Here is a 19,848-nt window from a genome sequence, read left to right on the forward strand (position 1 = left end):
TTAGGATGCTGCCACACGTCGGGCAGCTCCGTGGCCTTTTGTCTAGGCCTCTGACAGGATCCCACCCCTGTCAGGGACCACCCTGTCAGCAGCTATTAGGTGTTTCTCCTTCCCCTCTGTCTGCCTGACAGGTACTGCCTGGGTGAAGCCCAGTCAGCTTCTGACTAACTTCCTATCCAGATCATCAGTTTTACCTAATTGTGAAGAGTGCACTAATAGATAGGAGCATAGCTCCCCCTGGTGGACTGGAGTGTAAAGTATGTTGCATGGTTTGTGATACCTGGTAAAGAGATCTCCTTTATTGCCTTCACGATATAACATCACTCCCCCTGGTGGAAGAATGCCATTACTGCAACGACCAGGACCGTGGGGCACTGCATTTTTTTCACAGAACGACGCATTGCGACGTTCACATTCCGATAGAAGTGTGAAAGAGGCCTTATAAGGAAATAAGAGAGACACGAAAGGTAAATGGTAAAATGTGCTCATATTGTACAATACAGCCATAATATGCTAAATAGGGTATGCTCATAATGCTGCATGAACTGGTTGCCAGCCATTATGTGTACAGTATAGACACAGGGGGCTATTAAATGCATGGAGGGCGTGAACAGAGGCTACGGGGTCAAGATTTTGAAGAAAATTTTGAATGAGCCAAATGGGGATAGTTAGATAAGTGAGGTGGGGCAATAGGCCAGTCTAAAGAAATGCATTTTAAGGCCACACTTAAAACTTTAGGTATTGGGAATTAATTATCCTGGTAGTGCATTCCAAAGAAATAGCGCAGTAAGCAAAAAGTCTTGGAATCAGGAATGGGAGAATCGGATTATTGAGGTTTTTAGTTTTAAGTCAATAGCAGAATGCAGGGCACAGGTAGAGTGCAGACTGAGATGAGGAGATGTGAGGGATGCTGAATGGTGGAGCTATTTGTGTGTGAGAATGATACGTTTATATTGAATTCTGTATAGGATGGGAAACCAGTGCAATGACTGGCACAGGTGTAGTGGTTGGAAAGGAATATCGTCCTGGCTGCCGCATTCATGATGGATTGGAGACGGGAGAGTTTAGTAAGAGATAGACCTATTAGTAAAGAGATGCAATAGTCTAGATGAGAATGAATAAGAGCTACAGTAAGAGTTTTTGCAAAGTTAAAAGTAAGAAAATGTTGAATTCTAGAGATGTTTTTGCGGTGTAGTTGACATGAGCAGGAGAGTGATTAGTTGTGGAGAGTGAAGGAAATATCTGAATCAAAGATGACACCAAGACAGCTGGCATGTTGCTGGGGTGTAATGATGGAGTTAGGCTACGTTCACATTTGCGTTGTGCGCCGCAGCGTCGGCGCCGCAACGCACAACGCAAACAAAAACGCAGTTGCGTTATGAACAAAAAACGCAGCGTTTTGCGCCGCATGCGCCCCCCCAAAGTCTAGACAATTTTTGCAATTTTTTTGGAAAACGCATGCGTCGTACAACGCACCACGACGCAAGTACTTGCGTCGTCTGCGTTGTCAATGCAAATCAATGGGAAAAAAGGCGCATCGACGACGCAAAAGCGACGCAAACACGACGCATGCGTTTTTTAAAAAGTCGGCGCCGCAAAAAAAATGCAACATGTTGCGTTTGCCGCGCCCTGACAGGTGCGCCCTAACGCCGCATGCGGCGTACGACGCACCAAAACGCATGACAACGCATGTACATGCGGCGCCATGCGGCCCCAATGTTAAAGATAGGGCCGCACGACGCATGCGTTTTGGTGCGGCGACGACGCTGCGGCGCACAACGCAAATGTGAACGTAGCCTTATGCATGGAAATGGCATGATCTGGCATAGATAGGTTAGTGAAGGGAGGAAACATGAGGAGTTTAGTTTTTCAGAGATTCAGTTCTAGATAGAGGGAGGACACAATATTAGAGACAGCGGAAAGACAATAACTGGTATTTTGTAAAAATGTAGGGCTAATGTCAGGAGATGATGTCTATAATTGGTTATCATCAGCATAGAGATGGTACTGAAAACCGAATCTACTGATGGTAGGTGGGCTGCACCTCAATGGGGAAGGTGCAAGTGTGTTTGGGGGAAAAAATGGTCAGACAGATGGAGGAGATTTCAAACTAGGATCTGGTGGGAGGGAGAGTAGTTGTGCAAGTAAGGGGATAGACTGAGTGGACAAAGAGAGTGAGACAGTTAAGGGTCAATGAGAATTTAGAGGGGCTGGGGCAAGGTGTTTTGTAGCAATGAAGGGTTAATGTCAGGACAAAGTATATAATTGGGTGTCATCAGCATAGAGATGGTACTGATAACTGAATCTTCTGATTGTTTGTCCAATAGGGGCACTGTACAAGGAGAAAAGGAGGGGGTCTAGGACTGAACCTTGAGGAACCTCAACAGTAAGGGGAGAGGAAGAGGAGTCAGCAAAAGATATAGTGAATAAGTGGTCACAGAGGAAGGAGGAGAACCAGGAGAGAAGAGTAACCTTGAGTCCAATATAGCGGAGCATAGTGAGAAGGAGCTAGTGATCCTCAGTGTTGAATGCTGCAGAGAGATCCAGGAGAATCAGCAGGGAATACTGAAAATTAGAATTGGCTGTTAGTAGATCATTAGAGAATTTAGTGTGGGCAATTTCAGTAGAATGTAAAGAGCAGAAATCAGATTGTGAAGGGTCAAGAAAAGAGTTTGCTGAGAGATAGCGGATTAGACGGGAGTGGACAGTGGACAAAGTGTTCCAGGAGTTTAGGGATGGAAGGAAGATTGGAGACAGGTCTGTAGGTAGCAGTTAAGGTCTTGTTGAGGAATTTTTTTTTTTTAAAGTAATGGATGTATACTGGCGTGTTTAAGGCTATGTGCACACGTCAGGATTTTGTCCGGATTTTTTGCATTTTTTTTGCTATAAAAATGCTATAAAATGCTTAAAATCCGCATACATACGCATCCTATCATTCAGAATGCATTGCGGAAAAAACGCAGCATGTTCATTATTTTGCTGATTTTTTGTGGATTTCCCACTATATTATTGCATCCCAGAACCTCCGGAAAAATCCGCAAAAAATCAGCAAAAAAAACGAGAAAAAACACGAAAAATCTGCATGCGGATATCTTCCAGAAAATGTCCGGTTTTGTTCAGGAAATTTCTGCAAGAAATCCGGACGTGTGCACATACCCTCAATGAGGAGGGAAAAATATCAGAGAAAAGTAGAAGAGTAGTACTACCGCTACATTGATGACATTTTAATCATCTGGACGGAGTCTGAACCACAGCTAAAGACCTTCCATGAACAGTTTAATCAATTTCATCCTACCATCAACTTGACACTCAACTACTCCTGTACTGAAATTAACTTTTTGGACACCATCATTAAGCTGCAGAACAATAAAATAGAGACATCCCTGTACCAGAAGCCAATCGACCGTCCAACATACCTTAAATGGGACAGTTTCCATCCAAAACACATAAAAAACTCCATTGTCTACAGCCAAGCCATCAGCTACAATCGTATATGTTCCAACCCAATGGATAGGGATGAACACCTTGGTCGCCTCAGAAAGACCTTTTTGAATCAGGGCTACCATCCAAGAACAATTGAAAACCAGATTACAAGAGCCACCAGAATATCAAGTAATCACCTGCTACATTACAAAGCTAATGAAGAAAATAACCGGGTACCTCTAGTAGTTACCTACAATCCAAATCTGGAGGTGCTAAGGGGAGCTGCACGGAAATTACAACCTTTACTACAAAAAGATGCCCGCTTACAATCCAGTTTTCCAGACCCCCCACCACTGTATTTTAGGCAGCCCCCAAATCTAAGAAGCATCATTGTCAAGAGCTCCCTGTCCTCTCCAACAACTACAGGTACCTTTCCTTGCAATCAGAAAAAATGTAAAACCTGTCCATTTATAATGACCATGGACAAGATAAAGATCCCCAATTCACATCAGGACTACAAGATACCAGGTACTTTCAGCTGCGTCTCTTCTAATGTGGTGTACTTAATTATTTGTACTAAATGTCCAACTGGGGGTCTGTATGTGGGGGAGACAGGGCAAAAACTGAGGACAAGGATGAATTCTCACCGCCATACAATAAGAGAAAAAAGAATGGATCTACCTGTGGCAATACATTTTTGTCTCCCAAATCATAACATTGTGGACATGAAATTACTTGTGTTAAAAAGTAACTTCAAAACTCAGAGAGACAGAAGAGTCTGGGAATATAAACTGATGACGACCTTTGACTGTCTTAGTGGTGGAATGAATGTGTCGCATTGATTTATGTCTTTTTACATCAACTAAGGAACTTGCCCCTCAGACTGAGGGGGTCATCACAACAGACCCAGACTCCAATCAGAGGACAATAAAACATTCCTTATCTAAGAAGTGGTCCAATATTTATGGACATAACTGTTTATCACTCATGGTAATTCTGCTTCATGTCACCTGTCTTATCCATGGTTTTTTTTTTTTTTCTGTGCTATGTTGTGCATAAATATGTGATTCTTCAGAATTTGTATCAGTCTATGCCTGATGAAGAGACCTGTGTAGTCTCAAAAGCTTGCAATTTGTTACCATCTTTTCAGTTAGCCATTAAAAGGTATCAACCACTGAGGACTCTCAGTTCTAAATAATTTTCTATCTACTGGCTAACACGGTACCAAGATATATATCTTTCCTGTGTCTTCCCATGCATGCACGTTGTACCAATGAAACCTAAGTGACACTGGATTCTTTGCACATTACAAGGCAGACAGGACCCAGGCAATTTTAAGATGCCAATGCTATGGATTAAATAGAAAATGTCAATAATTTTCTCCCTTGGCTTATCTGTGGCTGAACTTATCCGGAGGAAGCAGAGTGGTTCATTTGCATATAACAGAAGATGCATTCATGTTGTTTTACAACATACAATAACATGATCTGGTGGCCTAGGAGCAGCATGAGACGTACTCTGGAGAAGGTGGTACCTGTACTAACCGCAGACCCTGAATGTACCTAACACTCCCTAGACATCTCGACACAGCCGGAGGACTAAATACCCCTAGAGATAGAAAAGGGAAAACTATCTTGCCTCAGAGAAAATCCCCAAAGGATAGACAGCCCCCCACAAATATTGACTGTGAGAGGAGAGGGAAATAACATACGCAGACTGAAATCAGGATTTAGCAAAGGAGGCCACTCCAGCTAATTAGAAAGGATAGGACAGAGTACTATGTGGTCAGTATTAAAACACTAGAAAATATCCACCACAGAAAAATGCAAAATCTCCACATCTAACTAAAGATATGGAGGGTATATCTGCATCTCCAGAGATACCAGCTTGGCTGAACAAATCCTTATACAGACCAAGCTGGACAAGACAAAACATGGAAAAGAACTGAACAATAAGGCCCACAGAATGTGGACTGCAAAAAACAAGGCCAGAACTTATCTTTGTTGAAATGAACAGCAAAGCATGAGAGACCAGGCAGGAATGTGAATCCTCCAGGAACAATGCACAACTGGCACTGACTAAAGGGTCAAGCAAGACTAAATAGCCCAGTCAGAAATGCAATAAGTGGACACACCTGATGAATGCAGCGATCCAAAGACAGCAGCGCTACCACTTATAACCACCGGAGGGAGCCCAAGAGCAGAATTCACAACACCTAGCACTCTTGCGGGCTCAAGAGAAGAGCAACCATCCAGCAAAACTTCAAATGCATGGGTAGCTCATGCATCTTGAAAGGTGCTATCAATGCCCAGTATTTAGAGGTTTTAGAACAACATATGCTCCCATCCAGAAAACATCTACTTAAGGAAAGGCCTTGCATATTTCAACAAGACAATGATAAACCACATACTGAATCCATCATATCTGCATGGCTTCACAGTAGTAGAGTTTGGGTGATGAATTGGCTTCAAGAAATGAAAAATCCCATAAATAATTTAACATTCTAGTAGCAGTTTAGCAGGCCTACTGAACCCACTATTTTCACTTAATGTATTGGGAGCAGGAAATATGGGCAAGGCTAAGGGTTAAAATGACTTCAAGAAGTTGCAATAAGGGAACTTGACTGATTGATCTCTGGGGGTTTAAAGGTCTCCCAAACCAGTGACTTTTAATCCTCTGGAGTTTTGGGTCACTTGTTTTATGTTATGATTACTACACTTTACTAAGGTGCATTTCCCTTTGTATTCTTCCCGCAGTAGTAGGTGTGCATAGTGTACTATGACTTGAAGCACACTAGTTTTGTCCCCATTTGTTCAAGTTATATACATATAAAACAATTCATTTTCCTTTGGTCATTTTCTGAGTGCTTTTTTTGCCTATTTTTACTTGTCTGTATTACTCTGTGCCACTGCGTTCCTTTTTTTCCATTGGTGTATCTGACTTTTACTTGATTTACTGCACAGGTTTTCATGAGTACTTTCCCTGGCTCAGGCTGCTTTATGTATATAAATAAACAAAAATCACTGGCGCTCACCACTTATGTCCACCGAACAAATCGAAATGGACCAAGGAAACTCCCAGCTGCTGGTATCCACAGAAATGGCGCCCCTTCTGTAAGATAACTAAAACATATAACAACTGATACCGCGCTTGGGAACAGATTAGGAGGGAGAGGGGGGGGGGGGGGAAAAAAGGGAACTACCCCTAAATGTGAAAATGTAGCCAGACTAAGAAAATGTACAACAAAAAACGAAACTATCCACTGTAATTTGTCACAAGTCGAATAGATAACTACTCATAATGTCAAACTGCTTGCTTACTCACAAAAAATACATATGCACCGGTATGTATCCACACTCCCACAGGAGTAACCACAAGTGTCCGCACACTAATAGGTTAATGACCACAATGACTACAAGCGATAATGGTTCTTACCATATGGAGGTGTAGTTGTGGGATGATGGCTGTATTATCAGGCTTTCACCTCGCTGTTCGTATTGAATACCGAAAATGGTGTGCGGCGCCTCACCGCTGCACGCGGTAGGTGTATAGGTAGGATACCCTGTGGGTGGCACCTTGAGAGTAGGTGCACGGCTGTTCGTGCCGCCTGGATAGATGCCAGGTGCAATTGTTCAGTGCAGAGCCAGGGAACGTCCCGGCCGAAGACGTCCCTGGTTGTACTGAAAGAAAATGGCCGCCGCTGACAAGCAGCGTGTGACGTCACTGACCAACGGAGCCTCACTAGGACCAAAAAAGCTGACCGACGCGTTTCGAAGGGAAAACGCCCTTCTTCATCAGGGTTACCCTGATGAAGAAGGGCGTTTTCCCTTCGAAACGCGTCGGTCAGCTTTTTTGGTCCTAGTGAGGCTCCGTTGGTCAGTGACGTCACACGCTGCTTGTCAGCGGCGGCCATTTTCTTTCAGTACAACCAGGGACGTCTTCGGCCGGGACGTTCCCTGGCTCTGCACTGAACAATTGCACCTGGCATCTATCCAGGCGGCACGAACAGCCGTGCACCTACTCTCAAGGTGCCACCCACAGGGTATCCTACCTATACACCTACCGCGTGCAGCGGTGAGGCGCCGCACACCATTTTCGGTATTCAATACGAACAGCGAGGTGAAAGCCTGATAATACAGCCATCATCCCACAACTACACCTCCATATGGTAAGAACCATTATCGCTTGTAGTCATTGTGGTCATTAACCTATTAGTGTGCGGACACTTGTGGTTACTCCTGTGGGAGTGTGGATACATACCGGTGCATATGTATTTTTTGTGAGTAAGCAAGCAGTTTGACATTATGAGTAGTTATCTATTCGACTTGTGACAAATTACAGTGGATAGTTTCGTTTTTTGTTGTACATTTTCTTAGTCTGGCTACATTTTCACATTTAGGGGTAGTTCCCTTTTTTCCCCCCCCCCCCCCTCTCCCTCCTAATCTGTTCCCAAGCGCGGTATCAGTTGTTATATGCTTTATGTATATGTCTAGTTAACTGTGTCACACTATATGCTACATGTTTTTTATTATCAAGTCTGGCATTTATTATTGTTGATTTATAATGTACTTAGTTGCTTTTGTGAATGTAAAAATAACAGGTAGTGTTTTCTCATTGACAGTGCTAATGGTCAGTTGTGCAATTTGGTTGTGAACACAATGGGGCAATGAGGTGAGAGAGGGAGCCTTCTCTCTTTATAAAGCCAATTAAATCGTGTGGTCAGATGCTGGCCACAACATCTAGTGGGGTAATTAGAGTTGCTACAGCTGGCACTCACGATTACTGTGCCAAATACTATGGCACTATACAGGGCTGCCACTAGGGATTTCGGGGCCCCATACTGGCAAAATTTTCAGGCCCCCTTGAGACTCCACCAAGGCTCCACTCCTGCTCCACCTCCACCCTTCATCATCAGACACTCCTTCCTCTCCTCCCTGCCTTCTGAAGTTTTCATCCACTCTGAAAACCGTCCTTAAATCTGTTATGGTCAGACACGATGTATTGCCAACTCACTTTGGTGTCTTATAGCACAGCCTAATAAGCTCTTTGGAGAATGGACAGGGGAAAAGGAATGAGAAGTGAGAGAAAACAGGCAGAGGGAGACACAGAAAGAACATGCTCAACTCTCTAACAAGTCTTTTATCTGATAGCAGAGCTTGAATCTTCTCCAGACAGCTCAGTACTGCTGTATGATTTGCATATTTCCACCATGATGCTGCTGCTGTTTCTCTCTGTGCTAAAAATTAATGAAGACCAAGAATCCTCTTTGTGTGCTGTATATAGCAGAGATCGCGGTGGATCTTCTCCCACCAACTCACAGTGGATTGCAAATTAGGATAGAGCTTGCAGAGAAGAAAATTAGAGAAAACGTACCATGTAAGTTATTTAAGAGTCAGACATAGTGTTACTCCTCATGTACACATGCAGCTTATTCTGAAAAGTTACTTAAAAGTAAAGTTACCCTCTATCTTCCTTTCTGTTGCAACAAAATAGTTTTGCACAGGTGCTAAAAGGATGATATATGTGGCTTAGTTTGGGCCTTTTTTGTGCTCTAAAATTTATTTTTTTAATTATCTATAGTACATTACATTTTTTTTGCACTTTCCACAAAGTGTATAATAATTGACAACCAGTATGGATCCAAGAAAGGTAATCAACATGCTGTGTTTCTATGGGGAGACCAGTTCAAATCTGGATGTTGGTCATGCGACTGATGAGATACAGCTAGGCCCAGAAATATTTGGACAGTGACACAAGTTTTGGCATTTTTAGCTTTTTACCAAAATATATTCAAGATACAGTTATAGAATTAATGGGGGCTTAAAGTGCAGACTCTCAGCTTTAGTTTGAGAATATTCACATCCTAATTAAAGTAAGGGTTTAGGAATTATAGCTTATTAATCTATCATCAATTAAGCAGGTAAAAGGTCGGGAGCGAATTCAAGGTGTGGCATTTGCATTTGGAAGCTGTTGCTATGAACCCACAGCATGTGGTCAAAGGATATCTCAATGGAAGAAAAACAGACAATTATTAGGCTGAATAAAAACAAGAAATCCATGAGACAGATAGCAGAAACATCGAGTGGCCAAATCAACAGTTTGGTACATTTTGCCAAAAAAAGAAAATAGCGCACTGGTGAACCTAGGAACTCAAAAAGGCCTGGATATCCATGGAAGACAAAAGTGGTGGCGGATTGCAGAATCCAATGGTGAAGAAAAAACCATCCACCCGAGTGAAGGAAACTCTATCGGGAGTTGTACCGTAAAAAGAAGGCTTTGTGATATCAATTACAGAAGGTTCACCACAAGATGCAAATCATTAACCCCTTTCTGCCATTGAACGTACTATTCCGTCCATGTGGGGTGGGCCCTACTTCCCAAGGATGGAATAGTACATCCAGCGTGATCAGCTGCGCTCACGGGGGGAGCGCGACCGATCGCGGCCGGGTGTCAGCTGACTTCCCCTGACGAAGCTGTCTTGAATAGCGATACGCGTTGGGCTCTCCCTCCATTGCCCTTCACTTGCTGGCTGCCCAGTTCATGCTACATTTTCTTTATATTCTGTGAGCCTTCTGTCTGGATCACCCTTTAGCTGCCGCAGCATGTTCCCCTCTTACGCTCAGGACGGGTGACAGCCGTGCTCCTTTTTCCTATTTAGGGTATTTATTTGGCCGTATTTGCTTGTGCCCTACCCATTACATACCAGGAGGACTATTTGCTGTGGGTAAGCTGCAGCCTGACAGGGTTTTTCTATCAACAGATATATCTTTTGCTGATCAGGACAGGGCAGCTGTTGCCAGTAATTATTTATATGTGTATACTATTTGATTATCTGCTATTTTTGATGTAGGTTCTTCACTACTATATGTAAATATTGTGTATTGGGCAGTGTTGGGCACACGTATATGGAGGGAGTTTTGCATGTATGGTTTTAATTGTTTTTATATGTTACCAATAAAGCTTGTTTGATTTACTATAACTTCTGGTGGTGTGCATACAGTATAGTGGCTTTTCTTTTCTTGTTTATTATCTGCTCTGCACATTAGCCATTATTTTGCACCCCCAGTACATATTTATTTATTTAATATCATTGTGGTGCGCCAACCTATCTTTTCTATGATGCGGGTGTCAGCTGACTATCGCAGCTGACATCCGGCATAATATGCCAGGAGCGGTCACGGACCGCCCCCGGCACATTAACCCCGGCACACTGCGATCAAACATGATCGCAGTGTTCCGGCGGTACAGGGAAGCATCGCGCAGGGAGGGGGCTCCCTGCGTGCTTCCCTGAGACGATCGGTACAAGGCGATGTGCTCACCTTTTACCGAGCGTCTCCTCCCTGCAAGCTCCGGATCCAAAATGGCCGCGGGGCTGCATCCGGGTCCTGCAGGGAGGTGACGTCACAGCGCCTGCTCAGAGCAGGCGCCGGGAAGCCTCCCTTCTGTGCACGTCAGATCGCCGATCTGACACAGTGCACAGCAAAGTGTCAGATCGGCGATCTGTCACTTTGCTGTGATGCCCCCCCTGGGGAAAAGTAAAAATGTAAAAAAAAAAAAAAAAAATTACATGTAAAAAATAAATACCGTAAATTCCTAAATAAATAATAATAAAAAATATATATATTGTTCCAATAAATATTTTCCTTTAGCTAAATAAAAAAAACAATAAAAGTACACATATTTAGTATCGCCGCGACCGTAACGACCCGACCTATAAAACTGTCCCACTAGTTAACCCCTTCAGTGAACATCGTAAAAAAAAAAAAAAAAAACCGAGGCAAAAACAACGCTTTATTATCATACCGCCGAACAAAAAGTGAAATAGCACGCGATCAAACAGACAGAAATAAATAACCATGGTACCGCTGAAAACATCATCTTGTCCCGCAAAAAACGAGCCGCTATACAGCATCATCAGCGAAAAATTTAAAAGTTATAGTCCTCAGAATAAAGCGATGCAAAAATAATTATTTTTTCTATAAAATAGTTTTTATCGTATAAAAGCGCCAAAACATAAAAAATAATATATATGAGGTATCGCTGTATTCTTACTGACCCAAAGAATAAAACTGCTTTATCCATTTTACCAAACGTGGAACGGTATAAATGCCCCCTCAAAAAGAAATTCATGAATAGCTGGTTTTTGGTCATTCTGCCTCACAAAAATTGGAATAAAAAGCGATCAAAAAAAAAGTCACGTGCCCGAAAATGTTACCAATAAAAACGTCAACTCGTCCCGCAAAAAACAAGACCTCACATGACTCTGTGGACCAAAATATGGAAAAATTATAGCACTCAAAATGTGGTAACGCAAAAAAATTTTTTTGCAATAAAAAGCGTCTTTTAGTGTGTGACAGCTGCTAATCAAAAATCCACTAGAAAACGCGCTATAAATAGCAAATCAAACCCCCCCTTCATCACCCCCTTAGTTACGAAAAATAAAAAAATAAAAAAAATGTATTTATTTCCATTTTCCCATTAGGGTTAGGGTTAGGGTTAGGGCTAGGGTTAGGGTTAGGGTTAGGGCTAGGGTTAGGGCTACAGTTAGGGTTAGAGTTGGGGCTAAAGATAGGGTTGGGACTAAAGTTAGGGTTGGCGCTAAAGTTAGGGTTAGGGTTTGGATTACATTTACGGTTGGGAATAGGGTTGGGATTAGGGTTAGGGGTGTGTCAGGGGTAGGGGTGTGCTTAGGGTTACAGTTGAGATTAGGGTTAGGGGTGTGTTTGGATTAGGGTTTCAGTTATAATTGGGGGGTTTCCACTGTTTAGGCACATCAGGGGCTCTCCAAACGCGACGTTGCGTTCGATTTCAATTCCAGCCAATTCTGCGTTGAAAAAGTAAAACAGTGCTCCTTCCCTTCCAAGCTCTCCCGCGCGCACAAACAGGGGTTTACCCCAACACATGGGGTATCAGCGTACTCAGGACACATTGAACAACAACTTTTGGGGTCCAATTTCTTCTGTTACCCTTGGGAAAATACAAAACTGGGGGCTAAAAAAGAATTTTTGTGGGGAAAAAAAAGAATTTTTATTTTCACGGCTCTGCGTTATAAACTGCAGTGAAACACTTGGGGGTTCAAAGCTCTCACAACACATCTAGATGAGTTCCTTAGGGGGTCTACTTTCCAAAATGGTGTCACTTGTGGGGGATTTCAATGTTTAGGCACATCAGGGGCTCTCCAAACCCAACATGGCGTCCCATCTGAATTCCAGTCAATTTTGCATTGAAAAGTCAAATGGCGCTCCTTCGCTTTCAAGCTCTGCCATGCGCCCAAACAGTGTTTACCCCCACATATGGGGTATTGGCGTACTTGGGACAAATTGGACAACAACTTTTGCTGTCCATTTTCTCCTGTTACCAAACAAATTGGAGCTGAAGTAAATTTTTTGTGTAAAAAAAGTTAAATGTTCATTTTTATTTAAACATTCCAAACATTCCTGTGAAACACCTGAAGGGTTAATAAACTTCTTGAATGTGGTTTTGAGCACCTTGAGGGGTGCAGTTTTTAGAATGGTGTCACACTTGGGTATTTTCCAAATAAACCCCTCAAAATGACTTCAAATGAGATGTGGTCCCTAAAAAAAATGGGTGTTGTAAAAATGAGAAATTGCTGGTCAAATTTTAACCCTTATAACTCCCTAACAAAAAAAATGTTGGTTCCAAAATTGTGCTGATGTAAAGTAGACATGTGGGAAATGTTACTTATTAAGTATTTTTTGTGACATATCTCTGTGATTTAATTGAATAAAAATTCAAAGTTGGAAGATTGCAAGATTTTCAATTTTTTTACCAAATTTCTGTTTTTTTTCACAAATAAATGCAGGAAATATCAAATAAATTTTATGACTATCATGAAGTACAATATGTCACAAGAAAACAGTGTTAGAATCACCAGAATCCGTTGAAGCGTTCCAGAGTTATAACCTCATAAAGGAACAGTGGTCAGAATTGTAAAAATTGGCCCAGTCATTAACGTGCAAACCACCCTTGGGGGTAAAGGGGTTAATCAGCCTTAAAAATCTTAAAAATTGAATGGCCAGATTAGACTTTGCCAAAAAAACATCAGAAGATGCAAGACCAGTTCTCGAAAAGCATTATTTGAACAGATTAAATTAAGATCAACCTGTCCCGGAATGATGGAAATAGAAAGTATGAAGAAAGTTTAGAATGGCTCAGGAAGATCCAATGCACACCACATCCTCAGTAAAACATGGTGGAGGCAGTGTGACGGCACAGGCATACATGACTTACAATGACCCTGGATCACTAGTTTTTATTGATGATGTGATTGAAGACAGAAGCAGCCAGATGAACTCTGATGTGTACGGTGCTATCTGCTTTCTGCTCATATTCAACAAAATGCAGCAATGTTTATTTGACAGTGCTTCATAGAACAGATGAATAATAACCCAAAATATACTCCTAAACTGACATTTTTTTAAGGCAAATAAGTGGAATATTCTGCAATGGCTAAGTCAATCACCAGATCTCAACCGCATTGAGTATACAAATCACATGCTCAAGACAAAATTTAAAGAGGCTGTCCACTAATTTATCATTTGATGACCTATCCTTATTATAGGTCACTAGATGGTAGCCCGATTCTAATGCATCGGGTATTCTAGAATATGTATGTAGTTTATTTATGAAGATTTTAGAATAATACATTGAATACACAGGATTCGGCCGGCCGCGACCAATTAGCAATGCGTGGTTCAAATCCCGCGCCAATTCGCGGCCGGACTGCGCCTGTCGCTGATTGTTCATGGCCGGCCACGTAGTATATTGCACAGCCCACGTAGTATGTTGCACAGCCCACGTAGTATATAGCAATGTGGCATCATATCCCTGTTAAAAAAAAGAATTAAAATAAAAAATAGTTACAGTTTATACTCACCGTCCGTCGGCCCCTCGGATCCAGAACAGGCCTTTCCTGCTCCTCGCGACGCTCCGGTGACCGCTATTAACTATTTTTTATTTTTTTAATTATTTTTAACATTAGATCTTTTTACTATTGATGCTGTATAGGCAGCATCAACAGAAAAAGGTGGTCACACAGGGTTAATAGCAGCGTTAACGGAGTGCGTTACACCGCGACATAATGCGGTCCGTTAATGCTGCCATTAACCCTGTGTGAGCGCTGACGGGAGGGGAATATACGGGCGCCGGGCACTGACTGCGGGGAGTAAGGAGTGTCACTTTTGACGCCAGACTGTGCCCGTCGCTGATTGGTCGTGGCTGTTTTGGCGAGACCAATTAGCGACTTGGGATGTCCGTTACAGACAGACAGAAGGACAGACAGAAAGACGGAAGTGACCCTTAGACAATTATATAGTAGATTATAAATGTCTGATCAGTCAGGGTCTGACACATGGCATCCTTACCAATCAGCTGATCACCATGTCGGTGGCCACAGGCCAGAACTGCTCAATTGCCGTGCTGCTCTGTCTTCTGATATTGACCGGGTACTGGACATCTGCCTCCTATTCACATGAATAGGAGGCAGATGTGCAATGCCCGGCTGTGGCTGAGAAAATCTGATCAGCGGGGATGCCTTGTGTTGGACCCCTACTGATCAGACATTGAGGACCTATTCTAAGGATAGGTCATACATGATAAAGTAGTAAAAACAAGCATCAACTGAAGTCAGCTTCACTAAAGGCCTGGCAAAGCATCACAATGGAGGAAACCCAGGGTTTGGTGACGTCCATGACATCCAGACTAAAGGCAGTCATTGCCTGCAAAGTATTCGAGATAAAATATTAAAAAGGAACATTTTATTTTTGGTAAAGTTAATTTGTCCAACTACTTTCGAGCCCTGGAAATGAGGAGTCTTTGTAAAGAAATGGTTGCAATTCCTAAATGTTTCACATTATACTTTTGTTTGATCCCTATAATCAAGCCTGAAAGTCTACAATAGGTATTCCAAAGTTTGGTTTGGGTAGCAGAACAGTATCCAAACTTGAACCTGAACCCAAACCTGATTGAAAGCAATGACGGCATGAACTTTGAGCTGAAAAATTCTCTCTTTGCAACGGATTTTCCCCGGAATCCAGAACTTTGCAATGGACTTCCACGGGAAGTCTGTGTTCGGCATTTAGCACCGGACACCAACTGTCTGGTGCGAACCCCATCCCTACTCTACACTTTAATTGCATCTCAGTTCCTTCATTTTAAATAAAAAATAGTGGCATGCAGAGCCCAAATCACACAGATTTGTCACTGTCCAAATATTTCTTGACCTAACTGTTCATTTGGACGCAAACAACAGGCTTTGTGATGAAGGTCGACAAGCAGGGACTAGGGGACACTATATGAAAATGGGTAAAAAACTGAGATAAAGTCAGCAGTGAGTTACCACAATTATATGTTTTAGGCCCAGTTATTTTAATTCCATTTTTGTCAATGACACAACACTTTTTAGGATAAAGAAAAGTGATCTTGACTGTATAGTACTATAAAAGAATCTAGAAAAGATGCCTGCATGGTCAAACTCATGGCAGATGAAGCTTAATGTTGATGAAAGTCGGAGTGATCGTATTGCAGCATATAATTTTAATGGAAATATACTCGGGACTACAGAACAGGACACGGACTTGGATATTTTGGTTACAAGTAGTGTTGAGCAATACCTTCCGATATTCAAAAGTATCGGTATCAGATTGGATCGGCCGATATCCAAAAAATATCGGATATCGCCTATACCGATACCCGATACCAATGCAAGTCAATGGGACACAAATATCGGAAGCAATCCTGGATTGTTCCCAGGGTCTGAAGGAGAGGAAACTCTCCTTCAGGCCCTGGGATCCATATTCATGTAAAAAAATAAAGAATAAAAATAAAAAATATGGATATACTCACCCGTCCGACGGACCCTGGCTCTCAGCGGTGCAACCGGCAGCCCCCGTTCCTAAGAATGCAGTGAGTGAAGGACCTTCGATGACGTCGCGGTCACGCGACCGGTCACGCGACCAGTCACAAGACCGCGATGCAGGTCCTACACTCACTGCATTCTTAGGAACGGAGGCTGCCGGTTGCACCGCTGAGGTCCAGGGTCCGTCGGAGGGGTGAGTATATCCATATTTTTTATTTTTCTTCTTTATTTTTTACATGAATATGGATCCCAGGGCCTGAAGGAGAGTCTCCTCTCCTCCAGACCCTGGGAACCATACGCACCGCACACGCCGAAGATGACTGGGAACTTATAGGAACCTCCGATTCCGATTTCCGATATCACAAAAATATCGGAACTCGGTATCGGAATTCCGATACAGCGAATATCGGCCGATACCCGATATTTGCAGTATCGGAATGCTCAACACTAGTTACAAGTAAGCTGTGCAGCAGTACTCAATGTCAAGCAGCAGCTGCAACAGTAAACAATATTTTAGAGTGTTTAAAAAGAGAGAGAAAATCCCGCGATCCCAACCTCTCTATAAGTACCATGTAAGGCCATATCTAGAAAAAGGATATTCTAAAGTTTGAGTGAGTCTATAGTCAGGTAACTAGATTATTACATGTGATGATAGGTTGGAAAATTTGGACATGTGTTATGGGTTTACCATGACAGGAGCCAGAAGACCACAGCATCTGATTTCTCCTACTTCTGCACTGTTTAGAAGTATTTCACCTTCATATTAAATTATATAGGCTTCTTTTAGCAGTGAAGGGGTTAACTTGCTCAGTTGTGAGCTCTTGGAAGCTTTCCTGCATTTATGCTCTCAGCTGTTCACTGTTAGCCACACCCATCTTCTGGTGGATTTATCTGAGACTGTTGCTAGGTTTTGGGTTTGTACTAATTTCACTCATTCTCCTCCTTTGGTTTTACCGCCATCTTCCACTCCCCAGTGTATTTATCTGTTGTTTGTGTGAGTATATTTGTATTTTCCTTTATTCTTGTTTGTAATACCTTGTTAATCTTTTTGGCATATTATGGTAAACTACTACTCTCTTCTTCCCTGGGTGGGAGAATGGTACAGACTGAGGGAGTATTCAGGAGCTAAGGGTGGTTTCACACTTGCGTTTTTGTCTGCAGCGTTTTTTTTCCTATATTTAACATTGAAAACGCATGCGTTTTTATGTGTACGCGTTTGGTCGCGTTTTCAATCGCATGCGTTTTTTACTGCATGCGTTCATTTTCAAAAATGCAACTTGTAGTATTTTTGAGGGGCGTTTTTTTGACCAAAAAAACCGCATGCGTTTTCATGCGTTTTTTTGGCCAAAAAATGCATTGGCGTCAATGGGAACGCATGCGTTTTTTTGTACATGCGTTTGCATGCGTTTTTTGACGCATGCGTTTTTTTAAACAAAAGTTGAATAGACTGTAGATAAGGTTATCTAGACACTGATAAGCCTCCCCCATAGCAGCAGGGTTATAAAAGGAAGGTTGGGGGAAGTTTCTGGTCATTTCTCATCAGACTCAAAAGAAGACCAGACCCTGGCCGGACGCATTGGTGGACAAGACCCAGAGCAATGTGAGTATATCCTAGGCAATGCATTTATTTTACATTTTTTGGATCTACATGTCCTAATTTCTTTTTTTTTTTCTTTCAACATGCATCAGAATGTCTTCTACGGAGTATTCATCAGATGAGGAGTTCCAGCCACGTCAGTCAGAAGTGGATCGTGTCAGTGAGGTTAGTTTTTGGTCCTTCAGCTTGGTAAGTATTGACTGTCACATCGACACATGAGACAATTTGATTTTTTTTTTATAGAGCACTTCAACTGAGGGACAGAGAGGGACTGAGCAGCGTAGTCAAGGTCCGGTGGGAAGACGGCAGCGGGTATGTATACAAGGCAGACTGTCCTCATTGAAATATTCTTGAATCTTCCTTTCTGTACCCTTGATTTTCTTTAAATTTTTCTTGTATGATCCTTTTCTTAAATTTATCTTTCAGATTCCTACCCTTTCTCATATTATGGTTTTTTCTTTTTCCTAATGTGATTGAGCAAATTTAATTGTTTTTTTTTTTTTTTCTTTTAGGTATCACAACGGGACGAGGACCGGATCGATAATGACCTCCTGATCACCTTGGTCCAGGAGCGAGTCCCGTTGTGGGACAGCCGGGATCCACAGCACGCCGTCAACAGTACGCTACGTCGTTTGTGGAGTGAGGTGGCCCAAGCGTTGTGGGATGGCTGGGAGAATGCCCCGCCACGGGTCCGTAATGCATTTAGTAAGTATTGCACTGCAGTGTGAAGCAGCAGAGACCTTGGCCGGGCTCTCTTGACTGTGTGTGATGAAAGAAACTTTTCGGAGTTTCTTTCATCACACACAGTCAATAGAGCACGGCCTAAAGTCCTTTTTCTGACCATTATATTTTATTGTTATTTCACAGTGGACAAAGTAAGAACACGTTGGCGTTCCATGAAGGACCGCTTCAACAAGGACCTTCGTGATGAGAATCGTGCAGCCAGTGGTTCCGGAGCAAGGCACCGGCCGTACAAATATCACCGTGTGCTGGCCTTTCTAAGACCGGTCCTTCTCATGAGAACGTAAGTATTTCTCACATGCTTCCGGTTGTATTGCATTGAGATAATCTGTCATTTTTATTTTCACAGGATGTACCGTCTTGTTATAGTTTGGTATTAATTTTCTGTTTTCTTTTTTCACAGCACACACTGCATGACTGTCGCAACAGGTTCTGGAGCGGTCCTTCAGCCGGCAGCCACGGACCTGTCCCAGCCATCCAGCAGCGCAGCACCAGGTGGGTCTTCCACACTCACTGGAGACCAGGGGGCTGGCACATCAGGTCTTCCCCTTTCGCAGTCCTCTTTCACTGCACCCATTTTTGCGGGCACATCCCGGCAGCGACAGAGGGCTTCGGATAGGTCCGTCATGCCCGAGTTTTTGCACTTGAGCTCGGTGCTACACGAAGCTATCAAGGCTTTAGGTGACAGAATGGATGTGACCCATAATCTCTTACATTGCCGCATCCAGGATGTTGCCAAAAGCGTTGATCAATTGAAAGCCGACCTCAAGAAGCCAGCTCATCATTTTTTTAATCAAATCCTACAGGGCATGTCGGAACACCTTAGCCCTGATCTCCAGCTGAGTGTGATGCAGGCCTGCAATGTTGCTTTTGTGCAGGCTATGCAGCAGAGTCAGAGTCGAAATGTGGTGGCATATCCAACTGTGCCGTCACTGTCACTATTAAACACCATTCCTACCGCTGCTGCATGCCACTGCACGGCCACCTCTATTCCATCCACAGGTGTACTCCACTACAGCGCCAACACGATGACGAGTGCTGTTGGACATCCCACCGCCACCACCGTGACAACCGCTGCTCCGGCTTGGACCTCCTCCGCTGACACCACGATGACGCAGGACCCAGGCATGGCGTATCGCACTGGCCCCCCCATGATGCAGCAGGACCCTGCCACGCCTTTATGTTCCCCCCCACCAGCAATGCAGCAGGA

General features: G+C 43.0%; 1 protein-coding gene across 2 annotated transcripts; it reads left to right on the top strand.

The window, feature by feature from the left end:
- Positions 1–17,670: 17,670 nt before the first annotated feature.
- LOC143773747 (uncharacterized) lies at positions 17,671–18,972 on the top strand. 2 transcript variants are annotated; one of them, XM_077261101.1, is made up of 5 exons: positions 17,671–17,900; positions 17,990–18,062; positions 18,141–18,209; positions 18,410–18,602; positions 18,765–18,972. In XM_077261101.1, the coding sequence occupies exons 2-5, from the start codon at positions 17,991–17,993 to the stop codon at positions 18,923–18,925; spliced, it is 495 nt and encodes a 164-aa protein (XP_077117216.1). In that variant the 5' UTR covers positions 17,671–17,900; position 17,990; the 3' UTR covers positions 18,926–18,972. The 2 variants fall into 2 exon arrangements, with proteins under 2 accessions (XP_077117216.1, XP_077117215.1); XM_077261100.1 differs by having other exon boundaries at positions 17,671–18,062.
- Positions 18,973–19,848: the final 876 nt, after the last annotated feature.

Source organism: Ranitomeya variabilis, chromosome 5, assembly GCF_051348905.1.
Source record: "Ranitomeya variabilis isolate aRanVar5 chromosome 5, aRanVar5.hap1, whole genome shotgun sequence".
NCBI lineage: Eukaryota > Metazoa > Chordata > Amphibia > Anura > Dendrobatidae > Ranitomeya > Ranitomeya variabilis.

Coding starts and splice junctions, on each gene's coding strand:
- LOC143773747 (XM_077261100.1), top strand. CDS start 17,991: ATGTCTTCTACGGAGTATTCATCAGATGAGGAGTTCCAGCCACGTCAG. Junction 18,063..18,140: donor AAGTGGATCGTGTCAGTGAG/GTTAGTTTTTGG, acceptor TTTTTTTTATAG/AGCACTTCAACTGAGGGACA. Junction 18,603..18,764: donor ACGGGTCCGTAATGCATTTA/GTAAGTATTGCA, acceptor GTTATTTCACAG/TGGACAAAGTAAGAACACGT.